The sequence below is a fragment of the Aotus nancymaae genome, unplaced genomic scaffold (assembly GCF_030222135.1).
Source record: "Aotus nancymaae isolate 86718 unplaced genomic scaffold, 86718_ANA_hifiasm-v0.15.2.pri h1tg000016l, whole genome shotgun sequence".
Classification (NCBI taxonomy): Eukaryota; Metazoa; Chordata; class Mammalia; order Primates; family Aotidae; genus Aotus; species Aotus nancymaae.
Genome location: NW_026988428.1, coordinates 39,678,342 through 39,702,149, shown reverse-complemented (window position 1 = coordinate 39,702,149; position 23,808 = coordinate 39,678,342). Strand labels below are relative to the sequence as shown.

Sequence of the window (23,808 nt, the reverse complement as noted above, 5' to 3'; positions counted from 1 at the left end):
CCTCCTGAGTAGCTGGGATTACAGACACGCGCCACCGTGCCCAGCTAATTTTTTGTATTACTAGAGACGGGGTTTCACCATGTTGACCAGGATGGTCTCGATCTCTTGACCTCGTGATCCACCCGCCTCGGCCTCCCAAAGTGCTGGGATTACAGGCTTGAGCCACCGCGCCCGGCCTTATGCTTGTTCTTAAGAAATACAATAATAGGGCCGGGCTCGGTGGCTCACGCCTGTAATCCCAGCACTTTGGGAGGCCGAGGCGGGTGGATCACGAGGTCAAGAGATCGAGACCATCCTGGTCAACATGGTGAAACCCCGTCTCTACTAAAAATACAAAAAATTAGCTGGGCATGGTGGCACGTGCCTGTAATCCCAGCTACTCAGGAGGCTGAGGCAGGAGAATTGCCTGAACCCAGGAGGCGGAGGTTGTGGTGAGCCGAGATCGCGCCATTGCACTCCAGCCTGGGTAACAAGAGCGAAACTCCGTCTCAAAAAAAAAAAAAAAAAAAAAAAAAAAAGAAATACAATAATAGGACTAGAGAAAGCTGCATGGGACAGAGTAGCATTGTCAGAAGACAGAAAGGTGACTGTCCACTGCTGAGGAGCATATCTAACATATGAAATGTTTTCATTTGACAGACAGGAAGCTGAAAAAACTTTGGCATTTTTATTCAGACACGTATAAAAACAAAACAAAAAATTTCAGTGATACAACAGATATTTTCCCTCAGTTCCCCATCCAAAGGAACAGAGGCGTGAAACTGGGTCTTCTTTCTATCCTACCTGGAAGCTTCTCACTGCTGAACGAGAATGGCTCCTAAAAGTGGATCTTGGGGTATCCTTGTGAATCTGCCCTCAGATAAGGAGTAAAGATCATTCACGGCACATGTGGGTTATGGTTTACACAAAGATGTCCAGTTATTTTTCCTTCTGACTACCCCACCACCACTTCCTGAGATGAGATGTCTTCGTATAGGAGGAGGATGTGGCTGTTGGGGTTAGACTTGATTCAGTGCAAACAAGAAACGTTGCCCCTTACAAGGGCTGTGACTTAAATCAGTTTTCCTTGGCACCTTACAGTAAAAGCACATGCACAGGAATTGGGAGGATTTTGCATTCTGGACCTACTACTTAATTAATCTCTTTTAGGCTCAGTTTCTTTCCCCCCCGCTTAGAGACGGTGTCTTGCTATGTTCCCTAGGCTTGTCTCTAATCCTGGGCTCAAGTGATCTTCCCATTCTCAGCCTCCCAAAGTGCTGGGATTACAGGTATGAGCCACCATGCCCGGCTTCCCTTTTTTGTAAAATGAGTTAATATTTATGTCACAGAATGTTGTAAGGATGATAAAGGACTAAGTGAGATAATGTAGGTAAAGTTTAGTATAGATGCATGGCTCATAGTTAAGTGCTGAATTATAAAAGTAATCAATATCTACTCCTAACCTTTATCTTCACCCCACAGATTTTAACCTTCTGTCTTTTTAGGGGGTTAAGAGTCATAAACTAAAATTATACTTTTCTCTACTAAGTTTCCTCCCTTTCCTCTTCCTGACAGTCTGATGGGAAACAAAGGCACACCTAGGAGCCTAGTTCCAAGTAGTCAGAGCCTGAGAGGAAGGGATATGGAGAGTAATCCTTCATATCTCCAGAAATACCTGTGAGGAAGCTGAGGAATGGGATTGAGAAAGCACACAAAATAAGGAAAACCTTCTCCTTTCCTGGGGTTGGGAAAGAGAAGAAAGTGCACAGCTGGCTATATACCATAAGAATTTTGTGTCAAATGTTTAAAAGCCTCCAAAGGTTGAATGGAATTGTCTGGGACTGGGGAAATAGGGCTGTGACCTGGGAGAGAGAGGGAATAGGGAGAAGAGAGTACCCTCTGAAGGCACTAGCTGCCATTAAATGCTCCCTGAGTGTCACAGGGAGCAGGGGTTATGTTCTCTGGGCATTAGCCTTGGGGAAAAGCCTGCTATGCCAGTAATCAGGGTTATCAAAGGCAGAGTCTGTAGCCTCTAAGCTACGTAGAGTTTTTAGGCGGGCATAATGGACGTGAGGGGCCTGATGTCCAGGCCCCTGAAAAGCTCTCATCTCTTCATACCCTTGCTCAGATGCTGGGCAGGCCCCCATGGCTGCATAATCACCCCCAGGACCACCTCCACCTCGTTGCCGATTCATATATTCATAATCTTCATCTGGAGTTGTGCCAGCAGTGGGCATGATTGGTACAGGGTGGAGTGGGCAACTCTGTGTGCTGCCCAGAGAGGCGCTGAGGTCTGACCCCACATCCATGTACTCATAACCCAACTCCTCAAGGGAACTTGGCCTAGGGGGACGAGGTGGACTGTGCCTTCTCCTCCGGTTCATGTATTCATACTCCTCATCTTCATCTTCTTCTTCAGTGCCCAGGACAGAACTGAGACCCACTGAAGAAAGGGTGCCTTCCCGGGAGGAGGGAGTACCTGAGGGTAGAGAAGAAAGACTAGGTATGTGAAGAACTTCATGGGGGTAGGGGAAAGTTTGAAAAAATGAATAGGATAGAGGCATATGATCAGAGAAGACAAAATAATTTAGAGGAGCCTGGGGGAAGAATTTGAGGAAGAACTGAGGAAAGCCCTAGGAAGAGGCAGGCACCTTTGAGGTGTGTATCTGGCATGACATAACCATTGACATCCTCTTCCTCTAACCCTGGTGGGGAGAGAGGAGTGACAGGAGTAAGCAGACTGTGGCGCTGGGAATGGTAGGCACTGTCTCCACGCGGCCGTGGGCTCCGGCTTCTGCTCCGGCTCCTACACATTGACACTTTCTCCTGGAGCTCAACCTCAGAGCCTGTTACATGGCCCTCTGATGACTCTGATACCAGGCGTCCCCGTGGCATTGGGTGCAGAGAGACTGGACGGGGGCACCATTCACTGCCCTGAGAAACTGCAGACTCCTAAGGAAGAAAATAAACCAAAAATAATGCAAAGAGATTTACACAGATGAAGAAATAAGTGACATTTGTTTAGAAGGAGATTGGGTTGTTCACTGCCCTTTTTTTTTTTTTTTTTGAGATGGAGTCTTGCTCTTGTTGCCCAGGCTAAAGTACAGTGGCACAAACTCAGTGCACTGCAGCCTCCCAGGTTCAAGCAATTCTCCCGCCTCAGCCTCCCGAGTAGCTAGGATTACAGGCATCCACCACCATGCCCAGTTAATTTTTGTGTTTTTAGTAGAAATGGGGTTTCGCCATGTTGGCCAGGCTGGTCTCAAACTTCTGACTTTGTGATCTGTCTGCCTCAGCCTCCCAAAGTGCTAGGATTACAGGCATGAGCCACAGTGCCCAGCCTTTTTGTGTTTTGAGACGGAGTCTCTGTCACCCAGGCTGGTGTGCAGTAGTAAAATCTCAGCTCACTGCCACCTCTGCCTCCCAGTTCAAGCAATTCTCCTGTCTCAAGCAATGTCTCCAGTTCAAGCAATGTCTCCTGAGTAGCCAGGATTACAGGTGTGCACCACCATGCCTGTCTAATTTTTGTATTTTGGGTAGAGACAGGGTTTCACCATATTGGCCAGGCTGGTCTTGAACTCCCAACCTCAGGTGATCTATCCACCCTGGCCTCCCAAAGTACTGGCATTACAGACATGAGCCACCATGCTTGGCCCTCACTGCCTTCTTTTTTTCAGGACACTAATTAAACCTCAAAGGTTTCTAACGTCTTCCATACTACTATCAATCCGATCCTAAAACCCAGCCTCTCAGCTACTGACCTTACCTGGCAAGCCTCCCCAAGATTACCCTGGTTCATGGGCATGTATCCAGATGATGGACTTAAAAGGCTCTGGCTCTAGGATGAAAAAATAAGGACAAGGTTAAGATGAAGGGAGAACTCTACATGCACCATGGGGGCCTTTGAGTAGTTAATCTGGGTCTCTGTAGGGTTCATGAGGGTTCAGGATGCAAAGTGTTAGGTAATTAGAAGGTGTCTTACCCCACGTTGCCGAGTAAGCGTTCCAACTGGTAGGCTGAGGACGGAGCCCAGTGTGGTGGTTGTCAGGTTATCCTCCTCTGCTTCCAAGTCTGGATCTAGGTCTAGTTCTGGCTCCAGCTCTACTTCCTCTAGCTCCTTGTTTGTCAGACCATGGTGCTCTGCCCCAGGGTCTATTCCAGGTCCACACTCTCTCTATATTGATAGGTGATTGTTAGCGGAAATCCTGGTTCCAGCCAACCCCCGCTTTTTAAAAGTTCCTTAGCACCTCCTACTGCCTACTCACCTTTATGACCAGATACCGTGGTGGGTCTCGGGCCATTCTGGTGAACTCATTGGCTAATTCTTTAAAGGTTGGGCGAATGTTCTCATCAATCATCCAACCTGGAGGTAAGATGTAGGAGGTAGAGACATGAAAGGGAATACAGCCATGGCCAGGGGCAGTGGGTCACACCTGTAATCCCAGCATTTTAGGAGGCCAAGGTGCATGGATCACCTGAAGTCAGGAGTTTACAGCCTGACTAACATAGTGAAATCCTGGCTCTACTAAAAATATTTTTAAAAATTAGCTAGGTGGTGCACGCCTGTAGTCCCTGCTATTTGGGAGGCTGAGAAAGGAGAATCGCTTAAACCTAGAAAGCAGAGGTTGCAGTGAGCCAAGGTCATGCCACTGCACTCCAGTATGGGCGACAGAGCGAGACTCCATCTCAGAAAAAAAAAAAAAAAGGGAAGAGAGCCATAAGAAGAGTACAGAGGGAAGTCAGAAAATAGCTGGGGTCAGGCCAGGCACAGTGGCTTATACCTGTAATACCAGCATTTGGAAGGCCAAGGCAGTAGGATCACGAGGTCAGGAGTTTGAGACCAGCCTGGCCAACATGGCAAAACCCCGTGTCTAATAAAAATACATAAATCAGCCGGGCCTGGTGGCAGGTGCCTGTAATGCCAGCTACACTGGAGGCTAACGCAAGAGAATCACTTGAACCCGGGAGGTGGAGGTTATAGTGAGCTGAGATTGTGCCATTGCACTCCAGCCTGGGTGACATGAGCTAGACATCATCTCAAAAAAAAAGAAAATATCCGGGCTTAGCAGGTAACTCACACTTGACCATCACCATGTAGACATCGATTGTGCAGATCTGAGGCTGTGCCAACCGCTCTCCCTTCTCTAGCAGGTCTGGTACTTCAGCCAATCGCAGCCCTGCATAGGGCTCTGCCCCGAAGCTCATCAACTCCCAAACTGTCACACCTGGTGCAGGAAGAAATGGGGTAGTCACTGGCAAAATAGTAGACATGGGCATGAAGTGAAGGGAAGGCAGAACCTGATCTGACACAAAAATCTGAAGTGCTTACAAATTCTAAGATTCTAAGAGGGGGTCTCAAAAGGTAACTTTGAAACTGGGGCCAGTGATGGTAGAGAGGGCATCCAGATGCACTGACCATAGCTCCAGACGTCACTCTGGTGTGTGTATTTCCCAAAGTGGATACTTTCAAGGGCCATCCACTTAATTGGAGTCTGTGGATTAAAGATAGAGGTATCACCAGTTTATTTCCACAAATTTTCTTAGCATTTCCAAGTCTCAAGTTCTTTTTTTTTTTTAAGGCTAGTCAAGTGCAGTAGTGAGAAGGGGGGAAAGAGTAGAACAAGGAGTTCGATCTGTAACTGATGGTGAACAATCGAGATAACTCACTACTTTCGGACCAGCCTTTATTTATTTATTTTTGAGATGGAGTCTTGATCTGTCACCCAAGCTGGAGTGCAGTGGCAGTGGTGTGATCTCAGCTCATTGCCACTTCCACCTCCTGGGTTCAACAGATTTTCCTGCCTCAGCCTCTGGAGTAGCTGAGATTACAGGCAGATGCCACCATACCCAACTAATTTTTGTATTTTTAGTAGAGACAGGGTTTCACCATGTTCATCAGGCTGGTCTCGAACTCCTGACCTCGTGATCCACCCACCTCAGCCTCCCAAAGTGCTGGGATTATAGGTGTGAGCCACCATGCCCGGCTAAGTCCCAAGTTCTTTTTTTTTTTTTTTTTATCCTGGGCATCTTTCGTGTTACCATGTTGGTTTTTTCCACCCAAGTTTTTGATCATTCTTTTCTTTGTTGCTCTCTGAACTAAGATAACTGGCCATCTGCAGCCTCTTCTCCTTGAACTTACTATGAAGCATCTGCTTGCCTCTGGAAGATAGCACTGACTGCTCCCTATCCCCATGCTTCACTCCACCCCCACCACCTGACCCAGCCCTTTGTGTCACCTCACCTTGGCCTCACTGTATAGCAGCTGCTTATCATCAGGAGGCAGCAGGTCAGCCACACCAAAATCTGCCACCTGAACCTGACTGGGCGACTTGAGTAGCACATTTCGGGCAGCGAGGTTTCTATGCACCATACCATGTTCCTCAAGGTAGTACATACCCTGTAGATAGAGGGGAAGAAAGTATTCTTAAAGTTGGGGGAATCAGTCACTGAGATCTGGAATTCCCCCAAATCTTGCAGGTACCTCTCAGCAGTGGTCCCCAACCTTTTTGGCACCAGGGACTGGTTTTGTAGAAGACAGTTTTTCTGGTGGAAGGGGAGGGTTGGTTTTGGGATGAAACCATTCCATCTCAGATTATCAGGCATGAGTTAGATTCTCATAAGGAGTGCACAACCTAGATCCTTCACATGCACAGTTCACAATAGAGGTCACTCACGCTCCTATGAGAACCTAATCCTGCCGCTGATCTGACAGGAGGTGGAGCTCAGGCAGTAATACAAGTGATGGGGACTGGCTGTAAATACAGATGAAGTTTCACTCACTCGCCTGCCGCTCACCTGCTATGTGGCCCAGTTCTTGACAGGCCATGGACCGGTACCAGCCTGTAGCCCGGGGTTGGGGACCCTGCCTCTCAGAACTTCAACCTTCCCACTTTTTCCTGGCCTGCCCCCAGCCAAGCCGTTCTTATCACAGAACTCCTCCAGGCTCCTTTCACCTTGGCAATTTGTACTCCCCAGTTGAGCAGCAGCTGTGGCCCCAGTGCTTCCCGGTGTTGTCTCACATGATCCAGCAGAGAACCCAGAGGCAAGTATTGAGTGACAAGCTGCAGAGATGACCCTGGGCATAGTCCCAGCAGCCGTACGATGTGGGCGTGGTCCAGGCTGCCAATGGCCAGCATATGCTAAGAGACACAAAAGGTGTTATCCAGGAAACCACCAGGTTCACGTACACTCAGCATGTGCACAGCCAGCCCAGGGGATCCCCCAACATTCAAGTGCATCAACGTGGCTAACACAGTAGCTGCTGAGAAGCACAGGACCATGCTTCTACATGATTATATCTAATATTGTCCTCTCTCCTAGCAACATGCAGAATACCCTTCACTTACATCTGTCACAGCTTGAAAACTCTGCCGTCCACTCTTGTCCTCAATGACTTTAATGCAGACTGGAATCTTGATTGACTCACCCTCAGGGATCCACACTCCCTGGGAAGTTTGGGATAGGAGTCAGCATAGGGTCATTCTCCCTAGGTCAGTCCTTTGCAAAAATTTTTCACCCCTTTGCCCTAGATGCTTTCCCCACCTCTCCAGAATTCCTATAGGTCACTCACTTTGTGCACAGTTCCAAAGACACCCGAGCCAAGCACTTTAAGCTTCCTCAGCTCTGTCTCTTTAAAGATTCTGGCCAAGACTTTGTTAGCCTTCTCACTGGGGTCCAGAGGCTCTATGCTCTAAGGAGCAAATGGGAAGGAGGTACTCAGGAAAGACCATTCCCATGTCCCACTCCAACCCACTCCCCAGAGGTGAATGCCAAAAGCAGCGAGCCAAAAGGGCAGGAAGAGAAATCATCGTTAGTCCTGGAAAGCATTATAGGCATATTGAGGAATAACAGACCTTGAAGATTGAGGAAGTTATTTGTGCTTATGAGATCAGGAATCAAAGGGGTTGGGTTTTCCCTTTAACAGGGGACCAAGAAGTGGGGTAAAGGGACAGCTAGGGAGAGTTGGTAATACTATTACCACCTTGACTACCTTTTATACAGTGCTCTGTGCTTTCCAAAGCACTTTTACATCATCTCTCTTTACCCTTACAGCCATCCTGGAAGGATGAATGTTATTTTCTCCTTATAGATGCATAAACTGAGGCACAGAGAAGAGAAATAACTTCTTCAAAGTCATGTGGCAAATTAATGGCAAAATTGGGACTAGAATGCATGCCTCCCATTTCTCTGACCAGTGTTTTTTCTAGGGGATCACACTACTTCCTTGAAGAAAGGGATCAAATCTCTGGGGAAAGATGAGGAGAGTGACGTTCATCCCATCACTGACCACTGGGTACACAGGGTACCACTAAAAATTAAGCTATAAAGAGATTTCCAGGGCATGCAAAAAAAGAAAAGAAAAAACAAAAGTAAACTAAGTACTCACCTCACCCCGTTCCAAGTATCGCCTCATAGCCCTTTTATTCTGAATCCGGCGCCCACGCCAGTAGAGAAAAGTGCCACCCAGGAACACAAAAATCATTACCAATCCTGCTATCACTGTCAGAGCCATTGTCAGGTGGGTTTTGCTATGGGATATATAGAAACCCAACATTATTCTGGGTTTTCATCTTCCTTACAAATGTCAACTATACTTGTGCTGAAGGTATGGTGCAGATCCGGGGCAAGAAATTAGCATTCACATATATATCCTTAAGCACTGAAGGGACCAACCTAAATCAGAACCACTCTCAGATTACTGCAGGTTAACTTTAGAAAGGGAAGTCCAGAAGCCTGCATTCCAGTGATAGTGGACCGCGTACATAAAAGGCCAGAATGAAGACACCCTCGCTCTTCTCTCCAGGTAACCACCTCTCTCCCAACTCCCAAATATCCCCGGTTTCCAGAATCTCCAAACCCATCATACCCGATCAGCACCAGTGGTTGTCCTAGACAGTCTTGAAGCTCTGGTCCTTTACACCTAGGGAAGAAAGTCACCACCTTAAATGAGAGCTTGGACAACAGAGGCTCAATTTCAACAACCTCAACATACAAAACTTATTTCAGAACTTACCATGGCATTCCATCCTGGAGCCCAAAGCTGATCCCAAGACATAGCCTTCACCTCCAGCTCACTAGCTCTCCCCAAGCCCCTCTTGAGTAAAACTCCCTTGAACTGTGGTTATTCCATGTTCTCAAAACTGTGGTGTAATTTTGTGCTGTTACTGATTTTCCCTTTCTCCAATCCTTCAGTACACAGCTGGGAGTGATTCTTAAATCACAGCCTCTCTCTTCTTTCTGCTTCCCTCACTCTAGTTCTGTGCTCCTACCCTTCCACCTGACCCCCTCTTCTTATCATCCCATCACTGACCCCTGGGTGCAGTTCTCATGGCAGGGCCGACATTCATTCTGAACATCTGGGTACTTGTAGATGGGGCCCTTGGCACCTAGGACTCCATGGGGACAGCTGCTCACACAGTGGGGCCCATCTCGAAAATGGGCACATCGAACACAAGTATCAGAGCCCTGAGTGGAAGAGAGATCAGGAAGAATCAGATCCAAGGTCAATTCCATACCTCCCAGCAAAGACCAGCCCGGACATTCAGAATCTTCTATCTGCAGACCCTAGGATTATCTGTTCTCTCTGTACTCTCCTTAGCCATATCATTCCCCACATGCTCCAAGTATTGCCCCTTCTCTGTCTCCCTTGGAGATCCTGGTGCTGCTACTATACCGAGCCATTGCATGTGGCAGTTCCCTCCATGGGCTGGCATTCCGGGTGGCAAGAGAAGCATTTGGACTCATGGGCAAACTCTCGAGGCTCCCTGCATCGGGGAATAAAGGGAGGGGAGTCACTTCCAAGTCCTGACCTTCATGCCCTGGTCCCACAACCACAGGTCTCCTATCTCACTCCCACCAAGGCATATGCCGAAAGCTTTCTAAAGGCTTTTATTATATGCCACCTGAACAGTTCCATTGCAGGGTCTCACGCCCGCCCATCCTTGACTGGCTCCCCTCACTGTACCCATTCAGAAAGTTGCAGTGGGTTACACAGACACCTCCTCGGCTGTAGTTTCGACAGGACAAGCACTGACCAGGGCCCGGGCCCCAGCATCCCCCGGAGGAGCACAGTGGGTCACACACTTTGCCCTCTGCCACTGGAAAAAAAAGGGTAGATTAGGAGAGAGGTCTGAGGACTCCCCGCAGGCCCTCTCCTCATTACTCTTCCTTGTTACTGCTTCCATCCTAACATCCCCCTTCTCTTGATTTCATCCCTCAACCCTACTCCCACGTGTGGGCAGAAGTGTCCTTCCAGCCCTCTTCTCCCTGACTCCCTGTTCTCACCACCCAGCAGACCCGTTCCCTCACCGCATTCTCTGCGGGGCCGATTATGCTTGATGTCTAGTCGCTCTTCCGAAGGCCCCCGAAGCAGCTTGGTCCAGTTCAAGGAGTGGTGGTAACAGAGCTGCCGATTGGCACTTATATAGATACGCCCAGCACTGATTTCCTTCAGGGATCGGAAGCCCAGAGATGTGACATTCAAGTTCTTCATGATCAACAACGAGAAGCCCCGGCTGAGAATAAGGAGACAGGATGAGAGGAGAGACTACAAAGGGAACATTGACTATGCAGTGGATTCATGTTAGTCAAGAAATGTGCTCAGTGCTTAGTCAGATCACTGAGAGGGAGTCCCCCTTCTTTTGCTCTTTCCTCATCAAACTCTGAAACCCTTTGGTTTTGAGGCACTGCTGTATGAGACAGTGCCTTGTATTTTACTCAATAATGCATATGGCACATGCTTCATGCCTGGAGATGCCACTTCCTCCATACCCTTTACTCACTTGTAGAGGCTTCTGCCTCCAATGGTTGTCAAGTTGGAAAAAACACTGAAGTTGTGCATGTGGGGAGGCCAGGACTGGATGTTCAGGTAACCTGAGGGGTTGGAGAGACACAATATGGGCAGGGAGCCTTCCTCTTTATTGGGTTCTCCCGGCTCCTCCCCTGTAACTTGGGACGTGATTTTTCTCAAGTAGTTATACTGCAATTTATGCCAGTGGTTCACCTATCTAGAAAGGGCAAACTCTGCCACTAACCTGTGATCTCCTGTACTGTCTGGAAGACATTGAGCTTCTCCGGGTCCAGGGCAGGTATCTTGTGCCAGGGGTCTCTGAGGAGAATAGTAGAAACCAGTCAACAAGGTAAAGGTATAACCCAGTGTCAATGAGCACACTCAGCCTCAGAATTTGGTTTCTTTTCTTTCTTTCTTTCTTTTTTTTTTGAGATGGAGTTTCACTCTTGTTGCCCAGGCTGGAGTGCAATGGCACAATCTTGGCTCACTGCAACCTCGGCCTCCCAGGTTCAAGCGATTCTCCTCTCTCAGCCTCCTGAGTAGCTGGGATTACAGGCATGGGCTACCATGCTCAGCTAATTTTGTATTTTTAGTAGAGACGGGATTTCTCCATATTGGTCAGGCTGGTCTCGAACTCTCGACCTCAGGTGATCCGCCCACCTCAGCCTCCCAAAGTGCTGGGATTACAGGCATGAGCCACCATGCCTGGCCTTCAGAATTTGGTTTCTAAATATTATTCTCCACTAAAAGGAAACATTCCTTGGAGAAATGGCTGCGACAGGGGAACTATAATATGAGCCTAGAGCATCTTGTGCAAACAAGGAAAGACTCAAAGAACTAAGGATACAGCCCAAAGAACACAGGAGCCAGCTTGGAGGGACTCCCAGTGGCCAAATCAGGGACACCTAAACACCAAAATAAATAATGATTGTAAAGGATTATAACCATTGACTAGAATAAAATAAGTATCCATAAGAGTAAATAAATAAATAGGAAAGAAAGACTTTTTTTTTTAAGAGACAGGGTCTCACTCTGTTGCCCAGGCTGGAGAGCAGTAGTGTGATCATAGCTCACTGTAACCTTCAACTCCTAGGCTCAAGCAATTTTCCCACTTGCTCCCAAAGTGCTGAGATTACAGACATGAGCCACTGTGCCCACTGGAAAGACTATTCCTAACACTAGAATGCCAACAAACAAATGCAGAAGAAATAATGGAATTAGAAAATTATCATTTGGCAACTATCATAACAATAATTGATTCAGGCAATTATCCCAAGATGTTTAATAATAGCAAATGGAAAAAACGGTAATTTTACAGCAGAAAAACCTGACAGATATCACTTTAACTAAGCGACCAGAGACATTATTGCGAGTGCTGGGGCAAATCAACATCACGTGCATCCTCGATAGGATGCCCTGAGCTCACAGCCTCTGTAGTGTTCCTATCAAACTCCAGCCTGGAGGCAGCACATGCCTATAATCCCAGCACTTTGGGAGGCTGAGGTGGGAGAATCGCTTGAGCTCATGAGTTCGAGACCAGCCTGGACAGCATGGTGAAACCCTGTCTCTATAAGAAACATAAAAAACCAGCCCCGTGTGGTGATGTGCACCTGTAATCCCTGCTACTCCGGGGACTGAGGTGAGAGGATCGCTTGAGCCCGGGAGGCAGAGTTTGCAGTGAGCCGAGATCATGCCATTGCACTCCAGCCTGGGCAATAGAGCCAGACCTTATCTCAAAAAAAAACAAAAAAAAAAAACCTACAAAAACTTGAATCTAATCATGAAGACACATCAAACAAATCCTAACTGAAGAACATTCTGCCCATTGACTAACCTATACTCATTAAGAATATCATGAAAGATGGCCGGGCGCGGTGGCTCACGCCTGTAATCCCAGCACTTTGGGAGGCCGAGGCAGGTGGATCACGAGGTCAAGAGATCAAGACCATCCTGGTCAACATGGTGAAACCTCGTCTCTACCAAAAATACAAAAAAATTAGCTGGGCACAGTGGCTTGTGCCTGTAATCCCAGCTACTCAGGAGGCTGAGGCAGGAGAATTGCCTGAACCCAGGAGGCGGAGGTTGCGGTGAGCCGAGATCGCGCCATTGCACTCCAGCCTGGGTAACAAGAGCGAAACTCCGTCTCAAAAAAAAAAAAAAAAAGAATATCATGAAAGATAAATAAAACCTGAGGAGCTGTTATAAAGGAGACTGAAGAGGCACGATAACGGAATGTAATGTTTGATCCCAAACCTTAGGAGGACAATTAGTGAAATCTGAATAAAGTGTGTAGGTTGATAATATGTTTTTTTTTCCGAGGCGGAGTCTCTCTCTGTTGCCCGTTGGAGTGCAATGGCGTGCTCTCAGCTCACTGCAACTTCTGCCTCCTGGGTTCAAGTGATTCTCCTGCCTCAGCCTCCTGAGTAGCTGGGATTATAAGTGTGAGCCATTATGCTTGGCTATTTTTTAATTTTTAGTAGAGACAGGGTTTCACCATGTTGGCCAGGCTGGTCTTGAGCTCCTGACCTTGTGATCCGCCAGCCTTGGCCTCCCAAAGTGCTGGGATTATAGGTGTAAACCACTGTGCCTGGCCCGATAATATTTTGCTATTATTTGTATTACAATGTTAATTTTCTGATTCAAACAACTATACCGTGGTTATGTAAGAAAATATTATTGTTTTTGGCCTGGCGCAGTGGCTCACGCCTGTAATCCCAGCACTTTGGGAGGCTGAGGTGGGCGGATCACCTGAGGTCGGGAGTTCGAGACCAGCCTGACCAACATGGAGAAATCCTGTCTCTACTAAAAATACAAAATTAGCCAGGCGTGGTGGAGCATGCCTGTAATCCTAGCTACCCGGGAGGCTGAGGCAGGAGAATTGCTCGAACCTGGGAGGTGGAAGTTAACAGTGACCCGAGATTGCGCATTACACTCCAGCCTGGGCAACAAGCACAAAACTCGGTCTCAAAAAAAAAAAAAAGAAAGAAAAAGAAAATATTATTGTTTTTAAGGAATACACAATGAAATATAACAAGGGTAAGAAAGAACCATGTGTGAAAATTTACCCTCAAGTGATCCAGAAAAACAAGAGCATATGTTTTGTGTGTGTGTGTGTGTGTGTGTGTGTGTGTGTGTGTGTGCAGGAAGAAGTGATAAAGCATATGTAGTAGGTTAACATTTGGAGGATCTGAGTAAAAGAGTATACGGGGGGCCAGGCATGGTGGCTCACACCTGTAATCTCAGCACTTTGGGAAGCTGGGGTGGGCAGATCACTTGAGGTCAGGAGTTCAAGACCAGCCTGGCCTACATGGTGAAACCCTGTCTCTACTAAAAATACAAAAATTAGCTGGGTGTGGTGGCACATGCCTATAATTCCAGCTACTCAGGAGGCTGAGGCAGGAGAATTGCTTGAACCTGGGAGGCGGAGGTTGCAGTGAGCCAAGATTGCACCACTGCACTTCAGCCTGTGCGACAGAGTGAGACTTTGTCATAAAAAAAAAAAAAAGGGATAGGGGGAATTTTATACCATTCTTGTAACTTCAGTGTAGATCTAAAATTATGTCAAAATAAAAAATTAAAGGAAAAAAAACAGGTGGTCATAGTTTTTTTTTTTTCCTCTCTCTCACACACACACACACAGAGACACAGACACACATACATTTTAAGTGCTGTCCTATAGATTAGAAAGTCCCTTTGTTCTTTATTGCTCCAAGGAGGAGAATGAGTGAAATTAGCTAAAAGTCATGGAGAGACAGATTTTTATCCAAATTTAATTAAGAACTTTTAGAAAACTTTAAGAAGGAGATTAGGTGTGGTGACTCATGCCTGTGATTCCCAGAACTTTGGGAGGCCAAGGCAGGAGGATCGCTTGAGCCCTAAAGTTCGAGATCAGCCTGGGCAACATAGCGAGACCTTGTCTCTACAAAAAATACAAAAAAAAATCAGTCAAGTATGTTGGTGTGCACCTATAGTCCCAGCTACTTAGGAGGCTATGGTGGGAGGATCACTTGAGCCCAGGAGGTCGAGGCTGCAGTAAGCCAAGATCACGCCACTGCACTCCAGCCTAGGTGACAGAGCAAGACCCTTTCTCAAAAAAAAGAAGAAACAAGAAAACTTTAAGAAGGAGGATATACTGTCCCTGTCTCTTGTTCCTTGGCAAGGTGATATTGAATTGTTCAAAGATATCCCTGAGGGGACCCAAGGCCTCGATGGAGGATGTGTTAAGCATTCTCTCAGGTCCTTTGTAACAGACTAGGATTTTACAACTTTGATTCCTAGTCAGCTCCACATAGGAAAGTTTAGGCCAATGACATGAACTGTAAAGGGTGTGTGGGCTGGGGTCTAGGGAGGGAAGGCAGGATCTCTAACCCATTGAGGCCGGTGATCAGGAAGTCCAGGTTGCCCAGGATCTTGGTACAGTTCACAAATCCATCGATATTGCTCGAGTCCACAGTCTGGAAGCGGCTTCCAGAGCCTGTCCCCTCACAGGCTGCAAATGTTAAGAGAGGCTCAGTGAGGGGGTCTGCGCAGGCTCAGAGGAAAGGCTGTCTCTTTACAACTTCTTACCATCTCCTACCCACCTTTGGGACATAGTCCCCCACAAGGCTCACATATCTTCAGCCCGTTTTTATCTACTTCCATCTTGTCAGGAGGACAGGCCCTGACACAGGATGTTTGATCCACCACAAAGTTATCTACGGAAGAGAAGGAGGAGGATACCATCAGAGAGGAGGGACAAACACTGCCCGCTACCAATGGAACCCTTGCTCTGGGTCTGGGTTCTCTCCTGCTCTGCACTGGATTTGTCTCCACCTGCCACCCTAGGTTCCTTAAGTGCTGCCCTATAGATTTGAAAGTCTCATCACTCTCTGATGCTACCAGGAGCAGAAGTAAGGGTGATAGCTGAAGTCATGGGCGGACAGGACGTAAGGGTCACTCACTGGGGTGGTTCGATGATCATAACCATTCACCATTCTCCCTATTTATCACCCAACCAGACTCTTTTTGCCTCCCAAAATTTTGTCTAAAATCTTGGATCTACTATTGTTGATGATTGTTCCTTCCCCTCAGACACTTACGGGGACAGCTGGCTACACAAACTCCTCCATACTGATACTTGGTGTGGGGATTGGGTTCCAGCTGGAAAGTTAGCTTGTTGTAGACAAGAGGCTGTGGACATCGAGGTACACAGGCTCCACTGTCATTGAAGTGCCGGCAGGCCTGGGGAAAAAAGCAGGCTCATCAGATTGCTGTTACATAGGTACCCCAACCGCCTCCCCAAAGGCCACATCCCAATTTCAGAATGCAGACAATGGAAAGAGTACATACAAAGCAGTCTGTGTCCTGAGGGCCTGAGCAGCCCCCAGCACACTCATCATGGCAGCACTGGTTGGGGTTGGGCCCAAAGCAGTGACCATTACACTGAGGGGCACAGATGGTCTTGGTCACTACAGAAGGAGAGAAAGCATGGCAGTTAGAGCTCCTGGGACTGAATTCTGAGGCCACTGCTCATGCCTCCCCCGCAGTGTTGACCCAGGCTTGGAGAGGAAGGGATATGAAAGCGTATGAGTGAAGTTTTTGGAGGGAAGTTCAAACCCACATGTCTGGCAATCTTCAGGTCCAGGACCCCAGCATCGCCCCTTGCAAACCTCATGACAGGGGGGACCTGGTTGGGAAGGAAGACAACACAAGGGGCCATCAGGGCTAAGAAAGGCTTGTTTGAATCAACAGGGTGTGATGTCAGCACACAGGCACCTCAATCCCGGGAAGCAAAAAGTCAGGGCTGTGTCCCTCCCTGCCCTTGGAGAGGAGGGCTGGGCTCAAATGAACCTGTCAACAAGGGGCGGGGCCACACCTCCACACCACCCACTGGGCAGCTGAAGGGGAGGGACTGGGGCAAATGCCAACCTTAGCCCCAGTCCCAACCCAGGAACTTGGTTCCTCCTGGGCAAACTGAATATATGCATGTGAATGGTCAGGGGAAGGTGGGCTCCAAGGAGAGGGGAGCATATTCTAGTGGAACAAATAACAGATGTGGAGTCTAAATATCTGGCTTCCCTGTTTAGTACCCAGGAACCTTTGTGGTTTTTCTTTGTTGTTGTTTGTTTGTTTGAGACAGGGTCTCACTCTGTTGCCCAGGCTAGAGTACAATGGCACAGTCACAGCTTATTGCAACTGCAGCCTCCTGGGCTCAAACAATCCTCTGCCTCAGTCTCCCGGATAGCTGGGATTACAGGTGTGTGCCAGCCACCACGCCTGTCTGATTTTTAAATTTTTTGTAGAGACAGGGTCTTGCTATGTTACCCAGGCTGGTCTTGGACTCCTGGGCTCAAGTGATCCTCCCACCTTGGCCTCCCAAAGGGCTGGGTTTACAGGCATGAGCCACCATACTTGGCCTGCTCCTTTTCTTGAAACACCTCCTCTGTGGTTTGGATTCCAGGGGACTGGCATGGTCCCTCCTGGTGGGCTGCTCGGTCAGGGACCTGAGGTGTTTGTTCCATGGGGAGGCGGGTTCAGATCGGGAACGTAAGGATGATGGGAAGAAGGGAGTCACTCTGGTTTGGTGGGGTGGGGGAGCAGTCTTGATCACGGCCACTCACAGCTTCTGCCGTTGTCCTTCACCACTATCTCAGCATCTCGGTCCCTCACGATGTCCTTCCAGTCAATTGTGTCCAAGTGACAAAGCTTATCATTCTTCTCAATATAAACACCCCCTGACAGAATCTCTGTGGTAGGGAAAGAAGTGACAGGGTTAAGGGCTGCAGCGGAACACCTCTTCCTTACTTTCCTACCCATCCAAAAGGACACTTGACACTCAGGAGTGGGAGAACAAGGAAGGCAGATAGATCTAATTAAATCCAACCTGCAGAGAAGACTCGCTTTATAAGAGGAGGAGTCAGGCCAAAAGACACTCCTGCCTCTTCAGTCACCTGTCCAGATCCGGTTTAGCTAGTTGGGGAGGGAAAGGGAGAGAGGGAGAGAAGATCTCTGACTCAACACCCCCCAAACCCTGCCTGTATGTTTTCCAACTGACTGGGACAGGGAGAAGGAGAAGACGGACAGGTGGTATTTAACCCCTATATTCCCCCAGCTCATGGAGGTTTGGTTTAGGAGAGTAAAGATAAGATTCCCAGGAAAGGAGGAACATCCAGGTATACTGTACTTTGGATTTTTTTTTTTTTTTTTGAGACGGAGTCTCACTGACCCCCAGGCTGGAGTGCAGCAGTTCGATCTTGGCTCACTGCAACCTCTGCCTCCTGGGTTCAAGTGATTCCCCTACCTCAGCCTCCCAAGCAGCTGGGATTACAGGTGTGAGCCGTTGTGCCCAGCCTCTGGTACACTGTACTTTGAAGTTAGAGAAATGGGTAACATCCAGCTCTGACTCCAGGCCCACCAGGACACAGGATTCCTTTCCCTGGAGCAGATGCCCCTAGCGCCCCCTACTGGGGGCCCTCTATTGCTTAGGGAGCAATGGACCTTTAGACCACAGTTGCTAAGGTGACGGGCACCTTGGAAGAGGCACTTAGAGTGAGCAATCTTGGGTCATCATCAACCCAAAACAAGTTTGGGGCTAGCTGAGGGGTGAGGCCAGAAGGAACCATGGGGAACTGACCGGTGAGCTGAGTCAAGCGGAGCTGGCGCAGAGCATGGCTGGAATTGGTGTTGTAGTTCAACATGACGAAGATGGCAAACTTCCCATCGTAGACCTGGGTCCCCCGCACCACGCGGAGGTTGGACAATGGTAGTATAGAGAATTCATTCATGGCCACGAGAACATAGCCTGTCACTTCTCGAATCCACTGTGACAGAGCAGATTATGTCAATGAGAGGGGCAACAGGGCAAAAAAAAAACTCAATCCTCCTCCCTCCCTCAGGCATAAAAGACTCTTTAACTCTTTTAAGTCTTCCTTGCTTCCTTCCTTTTTATTTTTATTTTTTTTGTGTGTGAGTAGGGTCTCGCTCTGTCACCCAGGCTGCAGTGGAGTGGCACGATCTTGGCTCACCACAGCATCAAACTCCTGGACTCAAGTGATCCTACCACCTCAGCCCTCTGAGTAGCTGGGACTACACGTATGTGCTACCATGCCTGGTTAATTTTTATATTTTTGTAGAGACAGGGTTCACCAAGTTGCCCAGGCTGCTCTTGAACTCTTGACCTCAAGTAATCTGCCCTCCTTGGCCTCCCAAAGTGCTGAGATTACAGGCATGAGCCATTGCACCCGGCCTTAACTCTAATTCCTATTTTGGAGTAGGGAGCAGACTGTGTCACACTACTGTGTCACTTCTGGGAGTAAAGACAGGCAGCTTTCTCCTCAAAGTTCCTCATGCCAGGAGGATCCCTTCCTCATCCCCCCAGATACCCTCTTGGTCCTCAGGTGTCTCTCTGCACTAGTCCCTGCTGATCTTGCACTATCACAGAACACCACCTGCCCCTGCCCCCTGCCCCCTACATATCCCTGGCTACAACAATGAGACCACAGGCCCCAGATTACAGCCACTGTCCCCATAAATACACAGGTTTGAATCTTAGGAACTCCTGAGTCTTAGGAAGGGTGAACTCCAGCAGAAGGTAGCCCTGAAGAGAGAAGGAGGCTTCCAGGGGAGAATAAAGAGAAACAGGTTAAGTAAGGAGGGCGGGCCTGCTAACCTGCAGGAAGGAGAGGTCGGCATTGCGTCCCGTGAGCACAATCTCGAGGTTCCCCATCACCACCTCACACTTCTCATAGAGCTTGTACAGTGTCTGGTATTGGTTCTCAGCATCGCCGGTCACACTCAGCCCATTCAGAGTCCCAGGACACACTGTTCAAAGCAGAGGGAAGAGTGGCTGAGGGCTGAACACAAGTTCTCAGTCCGTCTGCCACCCCCAAGATCACCCCCTTGGTTGCCCTCTTCCAGTTACACTAGACAGGATCAGAGGGCATCTGCCTCCAACCCTCCCACAAGCGACAGACAGAGGCTGGAGTGGCCTGAGAGCCTTCTCTCTTCTCAGAATCGCCTCCCCATTCCATGAACGGGAAGGTGAAGATTTCCTTTTTCTACCTGGGACCCTTCTGTGCCTCTTTTGGGTACTACTTTGGGTACTAAGGGGTTAATTGAGAAAGAAGACAGGGAATTTGTTTCCCTCTCTAGAAAGGAGAAGTTGGGAAAGGGCTGCAACTTTGATTATCCTCCTCTCCCTCTCCAAGCAGGGCACTCACTTCTCTACCCCTCATCCTGCCTCTCTCTAGGTCCTGGAATAAATATCTCTTTGGGGCTAGTACACAGCCCCTATTGTGTCTACTGAGGGTGGGATGGGGGCAGAGGGTGGGGGCAGTGCCTGGGGCCACAGTCCAGCCCACAATGAGGCGATTCTATCCAGGAGGGGGGCTGCCCCACCCTGTCCCTAGACACCCCGTCCTCAGCAGCACCCCCCTCCACCCTCAAGCCTTGGGCTCAGACAAGTGACCTCACTAGAGGGGGGAGCTCTGGCAGTCGTGGGGGGGTCAATGGGAGCTTTGTCTTTAAAACTGGAAGATAAGGAACTGGTTACCTCCCCCTCTTCCTAAACTCAGGCTTCCCTTCTCACTCTCTCCCCCTATCCCAACACACTCTAACAACCTCGGCATCACTTTCCAGCCCTAGAGTATTTTTCAGCAAATACAGAGAAGCCTGGAGAGAAACAGTAGCAGATGTCCCACACTGAGCCTCCCAATTCATTGTTAGAAGAGATTCATGAAAAAGGCTTTCACCAAGGCAGTCCGCACCCCCACTAAGCGAAAGCCTAGACTAGAGGCACGTGAGGCGTGTCAGCCTTGGGAGTTCACTCTTCTTTGCAAATGTGGTGGACAATGGGCTATGGGAAATCCTGGATTCTGAAGCCCTACCCCAGTCTCTTTCTTCTGGTTCAGTGAAAGACCATGTGTGTAGGGTGGGGAGTAGGGGGTAGATACCACCTGTTCCAGCCACCCTTCCCTGAGGCGGTGGTAGCTCAGTGGGAATGGAGGGAGGGAGACTGGTGAGGCCCCAATCCCTCCTATAACATACACCCCTAGTCTGACCTCTTGACCTCCTTATCACTCCCCATGAAGGTTGGATAGTCCCACCAAAGAGAGCTAGTTCCAGAGGAGCGGGGAACTCCTTAGTCCTTGGGTTGAAATGAAAGAGACTGGGAAGGTTAGTCATTTCTGGACAGCCCCACCCCAACCCCCTTCCTGGCAGGACACCCCCTTTCCCAAGTTATGGTGCCAACCCTTCTACTCAGATAAGGAGGAGCCAAGCTTTCTGCACAAGGAAGTAGTAGTGCAGGCACACACATACACACACAACACATGAACACAACACACACACGAACACGTACACATCGGTCCTGCTGGCCCAGAAACCTACAGTTGGATTTCCTTGCAGGAAGTATTTCAGGTGGCCCTATCTATCCCACGTGCCCATAAGTGTTTGTGCAGATTTTGTGTCTGTGCTTGGAAGGCTACAGTGTTAGAGGTAGCCTAGTTCCCCACTACCTTAAGGGTAAAGTCCATGTTACACAGACAGGGGGCAAAGGGCCTGGGCAATAAGGGAGCACAAACAACATCTCTGGGGAGGAGCCAGGTTGGGAGCAGGGCAGGGGAGGGAATCATAAAAATCCCTGCGGTACCCAGGGACTGGGAGCATAGGGAGGGGCAGTGTCACAGGCCCTCCTTTGGTAGAGAGCACTGAGGGTGGGACAGAGCCAGAATCTCCAGCCCCTCCTTAAGCAGAGGCCTCCCCTCCAACATCCCCCACCCCCATCACAGCCAGGACAAAGGGGCTATAGAAGGACTGAGACAGGGCCGGATGCCCAGAGGCTGCAGGACCCAGATAAAGGGTAAAGAGACCCAACCATGCCTGCCTCCTGCCTCCCCAGGGAGGGTGGCCAGAATCTAGCACTCCTGGGTTTCTGGGTGAAGATTGCAGTGTCTGGATGGGACAGTTATACAGTTACTCCACTGCTCCCTCCCACGCCAGTCCCCAGACCACCCCCCTCCACCAGCTGGGAGTGTTCACATCTCAAAATCCCAGACTCTAAATTTAGGCCCAGCAACTGTGGGGGAAGCACAGGTGGTTTCTTCCACTCCCACACTGGGGAAGGGGCCCTGGCTGTGCCAAACCCCAAGCTGAGATCTGGGGGAGGGGAGGAGAGCCACAGGACTTCAATCCTCAGGTGTCCAGGGTTCCAGAGACACCCCAAAGAGTGGGCTCAGATAGCATGGGAGTCGGGGGAGGACTAGAGCAGAGCAATCCAGGGGTCTGTCTAGGGTCCTAGAGACAGTGTCAGACAATAAACAAAATGGGGACGGGGGCACACAAGCTGGGCCCAGGAAGGACTCCCCAAGGTAGGAGGCTTAAAAAGTAGCAGAGGTGCCCTCTTGATCCTCAGGTTGGGGAGAGAAAAGACAAGAGGCTGGACATCCTCGCCCCAACAGCTCCTGGCCTAGGGCTTTGTATATAGTAGATGCTCAATAAATATGAGTTGCATTGACCTGGGTCTTGACAAAGAGATGTTGCTTAAGCTCTATTATTTTGAGGAAAGCGGGCGCCAGCCTCTGCTGGGCCTCCCGCCTGATGTCACCTGAACTTGGCCCTCTGGTTAATCTCAGACCTCCTCAGGGCAGGCTCACTCACGGAAGAGGAGGTGCCGCTCCTGTTTTTCCAACACCAGAGAATAACAACCCCCTCCAACCTTGTGTAGCTCCGCCCTGCCGGCAAAACAACGAAACTAGGGGTGGCTGAAATCGGTGCGAGGTAGGGGGTAGGAGGCTGGAGAGCAAACCGAGACCCTTCTGCCAAGGTCCTCACCTCCAAGCACCTCCTGTTTACAGAATGAAGGTCCTCGCTCCGCTCCCTGCAGGGCCCCTTAGAAGTGTGAACTACTGTTTCGGCCTCAGTATCTTCTGGGGAGACCAATTAGAGGGTCGGCGACGCTCTGGGGAAGCGGGGCTTGAGGGTCCAGGAATGCCGCCCTCGGCCGGACCACGCCGATAACCCGAGCCCGACCGCCCCACTCCCAGGTGGTCCCGGCGGACCCGGGGCAGCACCCACACCCCGCTCCGCCTGGGACCCTGCCCCTGCCCTCGGAGACTGTGCGCACTGGGTTCGGGCTCCCAGGTGCGGAGCCCTCCGGTGCTCCCGCGCCGCTTACCTGCCTGAGAGTTGCCCACCTCGGAGCCCCGGGCCAGGCTGAAAAGCAAGCCCAGCACCTGCAGAGCGCCGTTCGCCCTCATGACTCCGGCGGAGGGTGAAGGGAGCCCAGCCCAGTCCAGCCCGGGGGTCCCTAGACTAGGACATCGAGGCGAGAGCCACCTGAGCCGCCAGCGAACTGGTGGCGGCTGCGGCGGCGGCAGCGGAGTTTACAAATTGCAATCGGAGCCGGAGCCGGAGTCCGGGGCGGGATGGCAGGGGAGGGGTGTGTGTGTGTGTGTGTGAGAGAGGAGGGAGGAACGCAGAGGGAAGGGGGTGAGTCACGGCCGCGTCCCCTCCCGCGCGAGGCTGGAGTAGGGATTGCGGAGCCTCTGACCGCCCGCCCCGAGCGCGCCGCGCCACGCCCCGCGGTCCCGCAACTTGGCGAAGCAGATCGAGAATGGGGCTCGCCCTAATTTTTCTGCAGGAGCTGGGCCAAGGAGAGGTCGAGATTCCAAAAAGCCCCCAGATCCAGGGAAGGGTAATGAATGAGGGTGGGGAAAGCGCTCCGAAGCCCTGCCCTCTGAAAGTTGGCCTCGCCCATTAACCAAATCACTCAACTCCCCTAGCCGGTTGGTTCACTTGGTGGATTTTCTCTCTGAATGTGAATATTTCTCTCTGTGTGTTTTTCAGGGGGAGGGTGTTTTTTGCCTCACGTCAGGGCCACCTCAGTTTCTCCCAGACTCGAAACCCCATAACTCATCCACCCAGCCCAGGAACCCGAGCCACAGAGGCCGCGTGAAATTGCACTGTCTCCGGCCGCTTCCTCCTCCAGACCCGGCGCCGGCCGGGCCTCTCCCGGGGATTTGGATGGGGGGCGGGGGCGGTTTCCAGCCTGGGAACAGAACCCG

At 49.9% G+C, this 23,808-nt stretch overlaps 1 protein-coding gene across 2 annotated transcripts; it reads right to left on the bottom strand.

Annotated features, from left to right (window-relative positions):
• Nucleotides 1-648: 648 nt before the first annotated feature.
• ERBB3 (erb-b2 receptor tyrosine kinase 3) lies at nt 649-23,196 on the bottom strand. Of its 2 annotated transcripts, none has more exons than XM_012450439.2 (28): nt 22,920-23,196; nt 19,416-19,567; nt 18,381-18,567; nt 17,368-17,493; nt 16,368-16,433; nt 16,097-16,215; nt 15,847-15,988; nt 15,349-15,462; nt 15,137-15,257; nt 11,013-11,086; nt 10,761-10,851; nt 10,288-10,493; nt 9,944-10,076; nt 9,653-9,743; nt 9,290-9,444; nt 8,846-8,899; nt 8,366-8,507; nt 7,550-7,669; nt 7,326-7,424; nt 6,933-7,118; nt 6,221-6,376; nt 5,396-5,471; nt 5,058-5,204; nt 4,245-4,342; nt 3,962-4,153; nt 3,746-3,817; nt 2,631-2,931; nt 649-2,458 (listed from the first exon to the last, which is right to left on the bottom strand). In XM_012450439.2, the coding sequence occupies exons 1-28, from the start codon at nt 22,999-23,001 to the stop codon at nt 1,932-1,934; spliced, it is 4,029 nt and encodes a 1,342-aa protein (XP_012305862.2). In that variant the 5' UTR covers nt 23,002-23,196; the 3' UTR covers nt 649-1,931. The 2 variants fall into 2 exon arrangements, with proteins under 2 accessions (XP_012305862.2, XP_012305863.2); XM_012450440.3 differs by lacking the exon at nt 22,920-23,196 and adding an exon at nt 22,577-22,666.
• Nucleotides 23,197-23,808: the final 612 nt, after the last annotated feature.